The following is a 13,201-nucleotide window of genomic DNA, read 5'->3' as shown; positions in this document are numbered from 1 at the left end:
GCTTTTAATAATGCATAAGTTAATACTTGTTCAAAACAATCACTTTAGCAAAGTTTATACTATTCTTTTTTAGGTTATTTTGATAAATTAAATAATTAATGTTTGGTCAATAAATATACTGTCATCAATTTATTTAAAAAATACAGAAACAAAATTATTCTTGATTCTTGAGATCTTTGTATTTAAATTGCTACATAAGTCTAAAACATTTTTAAAAAACATAAAATATTAGATCAAATTAGTACAGAATCAACTTTGCCACGATCAAGTCAAGGATCAGCCAAATTTCCAAGTCCATCATCAAAAGCATTTATGAAAAAAAGTGCTGAGCTGAATTTGTGCCATCGAGTGGTCTAAAAGAGAATTAAGTCAAATGTGCATTTTACCCCGGTGTGACTTTATAACTGTTGTAACCTACTATCATTTCAATTTGTACTGTAACTGTATAATATTACATTAAATGTCTAATACTTCCATTTAAGATGAGACAGCTCAGAGAGTGCGGGAGAGCCCACTGAGCATCAGCCAAATCAGACAGTTAAACTGGCTGACAGTAAATAAATATGCTAGAGTGTGATAAGAAAGACAGACATTGAATTATTTAATTGGAAGAGTAATTATAACAACATAAATTGATTTAGCACTGAATCCTAATTGTAATCTAATTGCCCATGATTATAAAAGAGTTGTTATTAATTCTCTATATTAAGATGATACTGCCTCAGAGTCAAACTCCTTATAGTGCCCCCTTTTTTGGTTTAAGCCACTGCCCCTCAAAATGTCCGTGCACGGCCCTGATCTGTTTAGCTCGCCTCATATCAGATAACCCGATGTGATTGGTGCAGCTCGGCTACAAGGGCATATTTAATGAGCATCATTACTCAATGCCAGAGTGACTCGCTGAGAAAATTCTCGCGAGAATTCTGGATTTCCAGGGTACATGTTTGCTGCAGTCCAAACATTTTGTGTTTTTTTTATTTGTATTATTTGGTGCTGTTATGCACAGCAGAGTGAACGACACTTGGATCCACTGTATGTGCGACACATAAAGGCAGATTTCTGCTTCTTGCAAGCAAACTCTTTTCAGGAGAAGGCTGATTGCAAGCCATTCATTTGCCCCTCTTAACTCACTCTGCAAGATTACACTACACGCTGACTCTCGCTCATATCCAAGGTGTTTTCTTGAACTAATGCCATCAGGGCTTGACATTAACACCCGCCAAATGCAGGTGGATTTCAGCAGTGGCGTGTAACACAGTCACTCCTACTAGCCACTTTGGCGGTGGCTTGAATTTGATGTATTATATAATTTGTTTTTAATTGTAGTCTTTTAAAAAGGCATCTGAAATAATAAACTAAGTCCACCGTAGTGTTGTTAAAAATATAGATTTGTTGATACAGATCGATACTGAAATATTTGAAATGCTCCCAATACTAATTGTTTGCAGAATAGATACACAATACAATTTCTCGTTTTCTCATGATCTCTCCGACAGCGAGTTGACACACAAACTTGCCTCTCCTCGCTCACTCCTTTCATTCGCTCCGATGAATATTGTTGATTACAAGGCTTAAATTTCCATAATTTTACTCATTCCTGTAGATTTTGTGCTCACACCCAAAGTGTGCGCACATAAAGCCGCATGTCAGTACTAAATTGAGTTATTTTTTGCTGCTTATTGCACTAAAACAGTCAAATACACACAAAATAATGTAAAAATGCCTGTCTTGGTGAGTATTCACGTAAACACAGTCAGTTATGTTTAAAGTGAAGGTAAGAAAGAAAACTCAGACCACGCTTCCGCATCCGCAATGACGGCTTTAATATTACCAATTTTTCCATGAGAACTGTGCTCTGTTTCGAATAAAAACTAATAAAAACTGTATTCGAATATAATACGAATGTAGTATATAATTTAACATCTGGAATGACGGCTACATAGTGTTTGCAAGTGTCTCGACAAATAAAGCCACAATAAGCTCATGGAGCGAACTTGTCAATCATTTTGATGGATGACGCAGAGGAAACTTTGACCAATAAGAGGACAGATGTACTCACATGTGACTTGCATAAACACATTTTGGTACGCTTTGAAAGCGAACCGAACCAAGAAGAAAATGCAACATTGTAACAAGTTAAGTCCCTGTTTCGGAACAAAACAAATGATCTAGGTGTGTAAATGCCCTAAACTGCCAGTGTGGGATTACTATTACTATTACGCCCTAAACTGTTTCTTTATTCCTAAGGCACCAAGTGAGCCAGGACAACCACCCTAAAAAAAGTATATCAAATGACAGCATTCTACATCTATTTCCCCTTCAGGTATGCGCTTGGTGTGGCCTACAAGTCAGCACCCAAAAACGAATGGAGCGGTAAAAACTCATCGTCATGGGTTTTCTCACGCTGCAACAACAACTTCTTGGTGCGGTACAACAACAAGGAGTCCATCGTGGAGGCTTCGCTACAGCTGCGCAGGGTGGGAGTGCTGCTGGACTACGACAACAACGCCCTGTCCTTCTACGATGCCATGAACTCCCAGCACATTTACACCTTTGACATTTCCTTCCTGCTTCCAGTGGCACCAACCTTCATGATCTGGAACAAATCGTTGATGATCATGTCAGGGCTGCCCGTGCCTGACTTCGTGGACTGCAGCGAGCAGCAGGAGGGCATCTGTCGCCAACAGGATTCGCCCTATGTGTCTGGAATGAAGAGCTGCCACTGAGGCATCATGGGAGCTGATTATTCCAGATGGTTTCCTTGCCCCTCTTCTTTTCCTGGTTTTCACAGCTGGGTTGAAGTTGGACCTTTAGTTGTTCCTGATAGTTCTAGTCACATAAATGAGCGGCTAGTGAGTGAATTATGAGCTCTCAGATGTAAAGAGCTGAAATGGGGGAAATTAAATTGTAAATTATTGATGATGAAACGTCAGTTTGCTTTTTGTCAGTTTTAATGTATCCCTAAAAGCACTTTTTAGAGTTGAATTTGTTGCCCCGTGTACAAAAAGACTTACTAACTTGCGACAGGGTTGGACTTCCTTTTGGACAGGAATATAATGGATTATATTAGGATGACAGATTGGTGTTTCTACTAAGGGTTGCATTTATTATCTGATGGGTCTATAACACTCTTTTCATATTCAGGGAGAAAAGATGATAATGGCATGATATGTATTTCCTCTGTGATTTGTTCTCACTATCTCAGTTTCTGGGGGGTTTTTTGTTGGTTTTATTTAGTTTTTTGTGAAAAGCATGAGGCACAAGTTTCCCCAGGTGTTTTTAACATGTATCTTTAATAATTGATATATGATGTACCACAAAATCCCATCCGTGGAGGTGTTTGTCCATTGACACGCATTCAGACGCCATCAGGAACTGATGACTATAGTGCATATACAGTATATCACACATCCATTCATTCAGAAATATTTGAAAGATCATTTTGTTTCATCAGTTTAAGATTTGTAATGATTCAAATGATCGTCCAAAGCAAATACAGTTTAGTGGATTTATTTTCTCAATAGCTGTGATGAACCTTACATGATTATCCACATGTTCAGGGCTGCAATAAGGACACCCGGTTCTGGGTTCAGATAAAGACAATCACTTGAGCAAGTGCAGGCAAAAAACGGAAAAAAAAAATCCAAGTGTGTAGCAAGAGATCTTTGCAATAGCATGCTAAACTTGAGATACTTCCCTGAAAAAGTGGTTTGTATGCATTTGGGCCATTGTAAATATCCAGATTCGTACTACTGACGCTACTGTCCTACTGCAGGTTTTGCTTTTTGTCAGTAGGGTTTTCCTCTTTTCTCTGCTGAATGTACATGATTGCTTTGATTCTTTTTATCTTTCTGATTGAAAGCACAGAGCATTACCATCAGATCCACTTTGAAAGCACAGGAAGTATGTGGGTCCTCCTGGTACATCTTGAGAGCTTAACATCCTCTACAGAAATAGAGAGGGGATTCACTAAGAACAAGTTGCGTGCACTGATAGCATCGTTATTTGTGTTGGATAAGGACACAAAACAGATGTTTATTCAAAACAATCTCATAGCAGTTGCTAACTATTTTATATTTTGGCTATATTGGTGGCTAATTCGTATAATTTCGTGTTTTCGTATTTTCGCCTCACTGCAGGTTATGTTTCGAGGTGGGGTTAGGGGTGGACCTTCGTGATATGTTTTATCTTATGTTATTTTATTTTATTTTTTCAAAAAATCCATACAGATCGCACTGTACGAATTCAAACGAAATCACCACCTTGTAAAATCGTTTTCTCATGAGATCGGGTCGCATTTACGTCACTCCCAACTGTTTTTCCAGCATCATCCTTCTCATCGATCTGTAAAGTCACTAGACAGTTTAATCTGTGGCTGAATCGTGCATTAATGGTGTAGTTGAGCAATAAAGAACAGGCATGGCTTTTGTTAGCATTTATTATGATTTCTGGCCAATTGCATTAAGTTCTTGAGATAGGACTTAAGGCGGGCATACACTGTGCGAATTTCGTCCGATTTTGAGCCCGAATTCTGACTTGTGCGTCTCTTTTTCGGGCCGGCCCGATTTTCAGCTTTGTCGTGCGTCGTTTTTGTGCAGTGTACAGAGGGAAACGAGAGGCGATTAACCTCTCCCGTCCTGCAATCGGATGGTCGGATGAATTTCTGGCATGTCAGAAATTTTGGTCGCTCCTCGTGACTACAGTTGAAGCAAAGCTACGAACCGATTGCCCTAAACTCAGTGTTTTTCCCTGGCTGCGCCTGCGCGAAAACAGAATTTAACCATTTCATCTTTAATGCAGCAAGAAAGAAAACGAAAAGATGGAGATCTTTAGTTCTATAACTATCAAACTAGCTACAAATTACTGTTGCTTACCTCCAGTTCGTGTTGCAAAATGGATAAACCATATTACCCACGTCTTCCAAAGCCACCTGCGATGTATCCTATGCCGTGCCTCTTTTATTCATTTGTTAAACAATGCTCATGTTAAACAAACTGTTTTTGAAATAAAGCTGTTTTTAATTTTCATTGATGACAGTGTTCGGACATATTATAGATTATTACGAATTTTAATTATAGGCCTATAATTCATTGTAATCGACCTAAATGTTTTTAGACAATTTTCAGTGAGGAGGATTAAGCTTCTATCTAATCTTCACAGCGTGTCGGTTATGCGGGGATGCGCTATAAATGCGTGGCAAATGAATTATAATAGCCTATAAATTTTATAATAAAAGTAGGCCTTCCCTAATAATAAAACAATAATACTAATAATAATTTAATACATACATTGGATGCAAGTACGGCACAGGGGTGTATCGCTCATTTTTCACACGTAGCCTATAGTGTGAGCGGTCAAGTCGCAGCTCGATGATCGGACCGTATAGTGTGAGCACATGAAACGCGAGCTTTGGCTTTACATCGCATGCGATCTACTCGTTCAATGTGAGTAGGTAAGCTTGCTGAAATCGCACAGACATCGCACAGTGTATGCCCGCCTTTAGGGGCCTCATATCTAAAACGTGCGTATGCACAGATTTGAACTTATGTGAACGCTAAAATCCATGCCAACGTTAATATTTGTAAAAACGGTCTTTGACGTGGAAAAGTGCTTAGCGTAGCAGACGTAGACTGGAAATCTAAGCACTTCTTGTCGCTCGCGGTTCTCAAGTAAAGGATTTGGACGTTGACTGGTTCTCTTTTATATGTTAATGACATTAATTAGGTGCCATTCGGAATCCATTCAGTTGCGCACAATTTCAAGATCATTTACGATTTATGAATTTAACTTCTGGTAGAGAGGCGTAGGGGAGACTGGGGACGGTTGCAACACTTTTTGCATTTCTCTCAGTTACTCAGAGCAACTAGACCAACCAAATGTGTATTAAACTTGCATCTGTCTGCTAATTACCCATACCATTTAAAGATGATTACATATGACATCGTTCACAGTATTTGTTTGAATGGAAGAAGCCAGATGTTGCAACTGACCCCAACCAAGGGGACAGTTGCGACACAATTAGGGACGGTTGCAGCATGTTAAAAATACCTTAAATTTCACTAATTAACTTTAGCTTTTTGTCTCAATGAGCATAGAATTCTGAAAATATTAACTATTTTACTCTAATATTATAGTATTATTTATTTATACAATAATATTATTGTATTATTTATTTATTTAGTCATGTTTATCAAATAACAGTTATTGAGTTTTGTTTGTTTATGTGTAGAACATAGGCCTACATAGATTCAGTGTGCAGGTGTTACAGATGCTATTCAATCTCTCCATATTTCATTGTCGGACAAGAAGAATTGAACAATTTGCAATGCAACAAACTTTTATTAAACAAGTACTAATTGTACAAAACTGCAACTGTTTTTAAAACTGATTTAAAAGATTCGTAAGTAAACGAACAACACTCCCCAATTCTGCCAGCTCCCGGAAAGCCATTCCATTAACAATTCAGTCATTCGGAGTCACAGTTGTGGCATGTGTAAAAATCTCCTCCACCTGTGCAATCTTTATGTGCCCAGGACTTCATTGGATTTCGAGTAGCTTTCCAGGCACAGAATGCAGATGTCTTCTTCCTCTTCATAGTCAGAATATTCTCTCTCTTTTTTTGGCTACTTATTGGTTTTCTTTACACTTTTCTTTGTGGTTTTCTTTTCTCTGATTCTTTTCTTTGCCTTCTGCTGCAGAGTTTTGTTTTTCCTACCTAGGAGGTAGCCCTGTTGGCATATGCACAGCAGGAGGAGGCACAGCGGAAGGGGGAAGAGGACGGTCAGTGACCAGGAACGGTGCAAATTCACATTCCTGGAATATCTCTCTATTAAATGGACAAATGGATAGCAGGACAATGCCACGGCTGCAGTAGAAGTTGATGCCTTCCACAAACAGGTGCGAGGGGTGGTTGTCAAGAATTAAAAGAACTTTGGACTCTGAGGAGCTCTTCGTATGAAACTGGAAGTGCTTCCAGTATACCAGGAAATCAGCCTCTTGCATCCACCCTGATGCGTTGGCTGTCCCAGTGCAGCCAGGTGGGCCATCCCGGATGAAATGAGGTTTAAAGTGCACTCGTGGGAAAATGAACATCAGTGGTATTATGTTCCCAAGTGCATTGATTCCACAGGCTAGTGTGACGAGTGTGCCTCTTTCTGCCGAGGTGGCTGCACCAACTTGCCTTTCGCCACGTCTTGCCACAACCCTTTCGGGATTTTGGACCGTCGTTATCCCTGTTTCGTCCTTGTTCCACACGCTTTGTGGTTCAAACTTGTCTTTGTCCAAAACCTTGCTCAAATTGTCGAAGAAGTTGTTAACATTCATTCGATTAAGGCAGGTTGCCCTCGAAAGGCTCGTGGCTTGGGGACGCCTTATCGAGAGAGTGGGGTGCCTCTTTAGAAAGCCAGTGAACCAGTCAACACCAGCCATACTGGTTTCATTCCACTTTGGGGGAAAGTTGCAGTTGTAGTGAGAGGCTAGTTTAAAGGCAAACTTCCGAACCTGAAATAAAACGTAAAACGTAAATATTGTCTATCTCTCTCTCTGTCTTTCTCTCTCTTTCTCTCTCTCTTATATAGGCTACATAATTCTCTTGTTAAAATTTGTTTTACTTGCATATTTACCTTTTTAAATACTCTCTTGAGGCTCCTCTCTTGTTCCTCTGAGAACACTTTTCTGCTGGTCCAGTACCCTGCTCTCGGTAACTTATCCGATCCCTCGCCTGTAAGTTTCTCTCTTTTTTTTTATTGAATCGGAATAAGGTGGTGTGACAGATGACGAAGTCCTTGGCCACTGCCCAGACTGTCCTGCCCTCATCCCGGATTACATCTGATGCTCGTTACAAAATATTGAGGGGAACCCCTCTGTTAGTAACCCTCTTCCTCACTCTTGGCATACCGAAAACAAACAGAATAAAACTATCCTTCTTACTATCCTTTTATGTACCCCACAATGACTTGTTTGTGTTGAAAAATACTGTTGTGTGGTCTGTTTTGATATGGCTGCTTAGCTTGGGGACAGTTGCAACAACTTGTTGCAACCCTCCCCAACCCTATCAGCCATGACAGAACATCATGTGCAAGCTAGACATACTGACCTTAACACATGCTAACCATGTCACTTAGAAGTCAACAAAACAATAATTCAAACTAGGTCAATTTTGATTAATTCATACAAAAGGTCAGGACAGTATGACAAAAATACAGCTCATGAAAAAATTTACTTTCATACAATAAATGCAGCAGCAGATGTTGAATATGTCTTCCGTCTTCTTGGCGGGGGGAGGGTCTAACTGTGCATGTGTCATCACTCTAGCATGTTTCTGATTGGAGGAATACCATAAGACTTGTTGCAACTGTCCCCAGTCTCCCCTACATTCGTTCTCTGAATCACACATACACACATTTGTGGAATTATCGTAAGATCAGATGTAGGACGGTTTCTACGCAACATTTAAAAATGAGGCTCTAGGTCTCAAACCCATTTCTACTTGATCATTTTGTTCTTAAATCCACTTTGTCTTGGTCTCGGGCAATAAATAAATAAACAGACAGCATAATTAGACTGATGGAGTTCTACACTGCTGAAAGTGCAAACAGTATGAGAGATGTGTGACAGCGACGTCAAATCATTGTCAGTGTGTTCCCTGTATGAGCACAAACCTGAGATGTCCACTACTGCACTGTCCCTCCCTCTGAGTCTCTCTCAGTTCATTCAGTCACACTGTTGTCAGTTCTGACACTGACACTGTCAATGCAGCAGCCGCTGTCACATGTCTTGGTCTTACATTCTCGAGTGCAACCCTGCATGCTAAAAAGAGCAAGATGACATGTATTGCAGGAAGTCTTCAACAGTTCCGCGTATCATTAGTGATATCCATAGGCAAATCTTGAAGAATTGTTTTGAGATTTGCAGGTCAGGTCACTAATGTAAAAGCTAAATTTCAGGCTTTTCAGAGGCTAAAAGATGAGAAGCTTGAAATCAGAGTCGATCTCTGATCTAGTTTGATCCACATGATCTATTTGTTCAAGTGCGATTCACCGGGTCACTGCATGACGATCTGGTCCGGCTCGAAGCATTTCCTGTGATATTCTCTGCTGTTTTATATAAACATTTTTTATTGGAAATGTCCAGGAAAGATATTGTTATGGCATATCAGGTTTCCGGTTAGCCGTGCTTTTCTTTGCATTTAAGACTAATTAACTAATTACATTTGTTTTCAAGCAATTGTTTTTACATTTCTGAACAAAGAAAAACTAAAAAAATGAAAGAACAGAATCCTCTTCTTTGATATTTCAGTCTTTATTATGTGTTCAAGCAGATGTGTGTTCATCAACATAATGCTCCTGTTTCAATAGATATAACTTAGCAAAAAAAAGAATGTAAATCATAGGAGGAAATATATATTATATAAAAATTGTATAATATACAAAAAAGTATATATATGAACTATTGTTATTTATGTGAGTCCAAATAAAAGTCTGATCCCAAATACGTGTATTGTTGCATCATTGTCCTATTTTTCAGAACATTGTGTTGTTGGAGGAGGTTAGTAAATGCCCATATAGTTATGAGCAAGAGCAGATAGAAGACTCAGTGCACACAGTCATATAATAAGGCATTGCTTATGTTTCTCTCGCTGTTTATCTGGCACGAGCAAGGGTTCCACACACAGGATGATTGACACAAAGGTCACAATAACAAGCTTTTGCACTATAAGCCTACATTTTAAGCATGGATAAATGCCATTGTATTAGGCAACATAATAATTATTATTTATTAATAATAACTTCTTTTTTTTTTTAAGTATTTACCAAGAATGCATAGTAAAACTATACAACATACTGTTATTATTTATATTAAATTATAATATCGGTTACACTTTATTTTAAGGTGTCCATGGTTACAGTGTAATTATACAATTAATTACTGAGTAATAATAATTAACTACATGTACTTACTGTAGGGTTAGGACAAGAGTGTGGTTTAGGGGTAGTTGCATTTAATTATGCATAATTTACAGTTATTACTACAGTAACTACATGCAACGTGTAACAATGGCACTGTAAAATAAAAAATGTTACCATATTTTCTTATAATTTATATTTATTCTCAGATATATGCTCAGTATGGAAGATTTTTTGGGGGGTGGGGGGTAAAATCAACAAAATCCCATTATTGGAAAAAATAAAATAGCTTAAAACGTTTTAAACCTGTTCTTGCCTTAACCCGCATAACAACAGAAAGCCTTTTAATCAATTTATATTCTGAAAGAAAGGTTGGGGCAGATTTAGCAAGAAGTTGCAGTTTTACATTAATCGTCCTTGCTTGTTGTATGTCCGTAAACAGAGGGAAAAACGGTGGCAGATAATGCTACTTGCTTGCTCAGATTATCTATTTTTCGGATAAATGCTTTTATTGACTATGGACTTTAATCTTACTGTCAGTGGGTCCTGGTTTAGCTAGTCAGATCAGTCTTCTCCGTTTCAGAGTGCCTGCACACAACAGGCCTGAAAAATGGCAAAGCTCAGCATGTCCTGAATCCTGATTTTGCTGAGTTAGACGCGTTCCTGTGTCAACATATTTTGTTGATCCTGGAAAAACATTCTTGTCCGAAAATGTAATGCTAACCATATCCCTACCCTTAAACCTAACCCTACACATAAGTTATCCCTAAAATCAGATTTTGTCAAATGTTTGCAACTGCTATTTTCCCACTTAATTACTAAATTGTGTAATATGTTACAACTGAACATACATTTAAAAGTTTCTTTTAAAGTGCAAGCTATTGAAAATCGAAGTGTGTAAATAAGGCTATATAATTTTTTACAACAGTATGTTGTAAGCGTGTCCCATTAAGTAATCAAAAGTTCAGTTGTGGTAGCACATATTAATGCCTTATTCTCCATGACCATATTCTACATCCCTTAATCCTACCCAGTACCTAAACTTAACCACTACACTACAAAAACTACCGTACTAACTATTAATAAGAAGTTTATTGAGGCAAAAGTGAATATGTGTTCCCCAAACTAAAGTGTGACTGATTGTTCATAATTAAAGGTAGGGTAGGGAATTTTCAGAGAGGCTAGCAATAGCGACCTAGCTTTGAAAGCATAAGATCCCACCCTCCCTAGAGAGCGTCTCTAAATCCACACCTCCTCCATTACACATGAACGCACAGCAGGGAGCACAAAAGTGTCAAGAGAAGGCGTTAAACTAACTAATGTCTCAAAGCACATAACATTACAATAATAATGAACATAAACAACTAAAAGAGCACTGACCTTTACCACCTGACTGCTGCAGACTCATTTCGGTATCGATAGTGTTGCCATTGAAACGCATAAATTCGAGTCACAAACCGTTCTGAGTAACGTCACAGGTTTCACAGGCGGCTGCTGTTTCGGTTGCGTTGCTCGGTGACTGATGTCTGTCTAACTCAGCATAGCATGCATCGTATTGTTGCATTCAGACCGAGGGCAATGATTGGACGAACATTTTATGGTCCTACACCTTTCACAGACGATATATACATATAAATACATTTAGACCACTTAACTTAGTGATTGTTATCAGGATGTGAAGAGACTTTCCACCAGCATAGCAACAAACAAACAAACAAACATTTCTGGAACAAATCGTCTACCCTGCCTTTAATGAACTTTACCTGTGGTTAATCTCTACTAGGACACCTGAGTGAACTAGTTTCATCTGAAAATCACCTTCAAACAAAGCTACAAAAGGGCAAAATATCACAATTGACAATCAATGATCCAATCGATTCCTGATGGACAAACTCAAGTGCCGCCCTATATTTTTTTCTTGTTTGAGAGGCAATTTCACTTGGATCAGAATACGGAAGAAAAGACGACAAATTCAGTGCGACTTTAAGTATTCAAATACTTGTTGGGGCTACTGGAGGTCATGGGATGTGACGTGGCCATTACAGCAGAACACACTGAGACAATATATATGAATTATTTTAGTTCTTAGAAATGGCTTGTTCTAGTATCATGATTAGGATGAATGTTTCCCCAAAGGTTTGAGAGAAGTGAAATGTAGCCTACCTTTTATTTAACTAAAACTGCTGCATCTGTCTGTTCCCTTTAGTGTAATTGAAGACAGAGTTTCTGCTACAGTACTTCAGTATCTTGGTTGAGTCCTGCACTAGTACAGTCACAGCGGAGGCAGTGATTACGGTCCTCTGCGATAATGACTCTTATCACAGACTCCATGTGTGAGCATGGAAATCAGGCCCAATTTGAAGAGCTCACCCCAGCCTGCTCTTCAGCACAACACAAGACCTTCAGCTGCTTTGCCACTACGGCTGCAAAAACTCCAGATTGAAATATTCAGTTTCAGTGACAGTGAATGCGTCAGAATGTCAGCAGAATTGTAGAAGATTAAAATGTGTGAACAAAAACTTCTGGCTGGCATGTGCCAGATTGTTGTGTTGAACGTGTGATTTGTTTAGCTGGCTGTATGCAGCGCAGGCTAAGCTCCACATTGATCGAGGAATAGATCTCAGGTTAATCTTGCTCTGTGTTCAGTGAGGCATTATTTTTTTGTACAGGCTTTATTCCTTTACCCCGAATACTGTGAGATGTCCTGTTTAGTCTGCTAGTAAAGTTGTTTTTCTAAAAGATAAATATCCCCAAACCTATTCAGCATATGCAGAGCTGTAAAAAGTACTCAGAAATGATCTTCAAAAGATCTGCAAAAACTTGCAAAAACACTGTTCTTTGGGGGTATAAATGAAATAATAAAGAATAAAAAGTACCACTTTTGCCTTGGAAACTTGGTAATTGAGTAAAAGTATTAATTTTCAGTAGGTTCTATGTAATATAAATTCAAAAGTATTTTTTTATTAACCCTAAAAATAAATGTTCTGTATTTTCAATGGGGTGCACAGAACATTTTAGATTTTTTTTTTAATGTTTGCACAATATTTATTTATTTATATATCAGCTATCGAAATTAACATGTTGTTCACTTAAAGTTTTCATTATTATAATATTAATTAAATGTTTAACATAGTAATTTAACAAATAACTGACACTATACTTATGCATTATGTTTTCTGAAAAAATGGCCTCAAATCATGAAATTAAATGTAATTATTCTTATTCTATTGATAGACCCAGGTTTTAACAGAAATAATAAAAAATATCTGCAAATAGTTTTTTTATTATACCTGTAC

General features: G+C 38.2%; 1 protein-coding gene across 7 annotated transcripts in view; it reads left to right on the top strand.

The window, feature by feature from the left end:
• The window catches only part of mid2 (midline 2), a 158,236-nt gene extending 153,818 nt beyond the window's left edge, over nucleotides 1-4,418 (top strand). For all 7 annotated transcript variants that reach the window (XM_084430326.1, XM_084430322.1, XM_084430323.1 and 4 more), the window contains one exon: nucleotides 2,324-4,418. In XM_084430326.1, coding sequence (XP_084286452.1) covers nucleotides 2,324-2,726 — 403 coding nt within the window. In that variant the 3' untranslated portion in view covers nucleotides 2,727-4,418. The remainder of the gene's footprint in view (nucleotides 1-2,323) is intronic.
• The last annotated feature ends 8,783 nt before the right edge of the window (nucleotides 4,419-13,201 follow it).

This window comes from Rutilus rutilus (genome assembly GCF_951802725.1).
Source record: "Rutilus rutilus genome assembly, chromosome: 14".
In the NCBI taxonomy this organism is placed as follows: domain Eukaryota; kingdom Metazoa; phylum Chordata; class Actinopteri; order Cypriniformes; family Leuciscidae; genus Rutilus; species Rutilus rutilus.
Note: the sequence above shows the minus strand (reverse complement) of the source record. Positions and strands in the feature narration are given on the sequence as shown.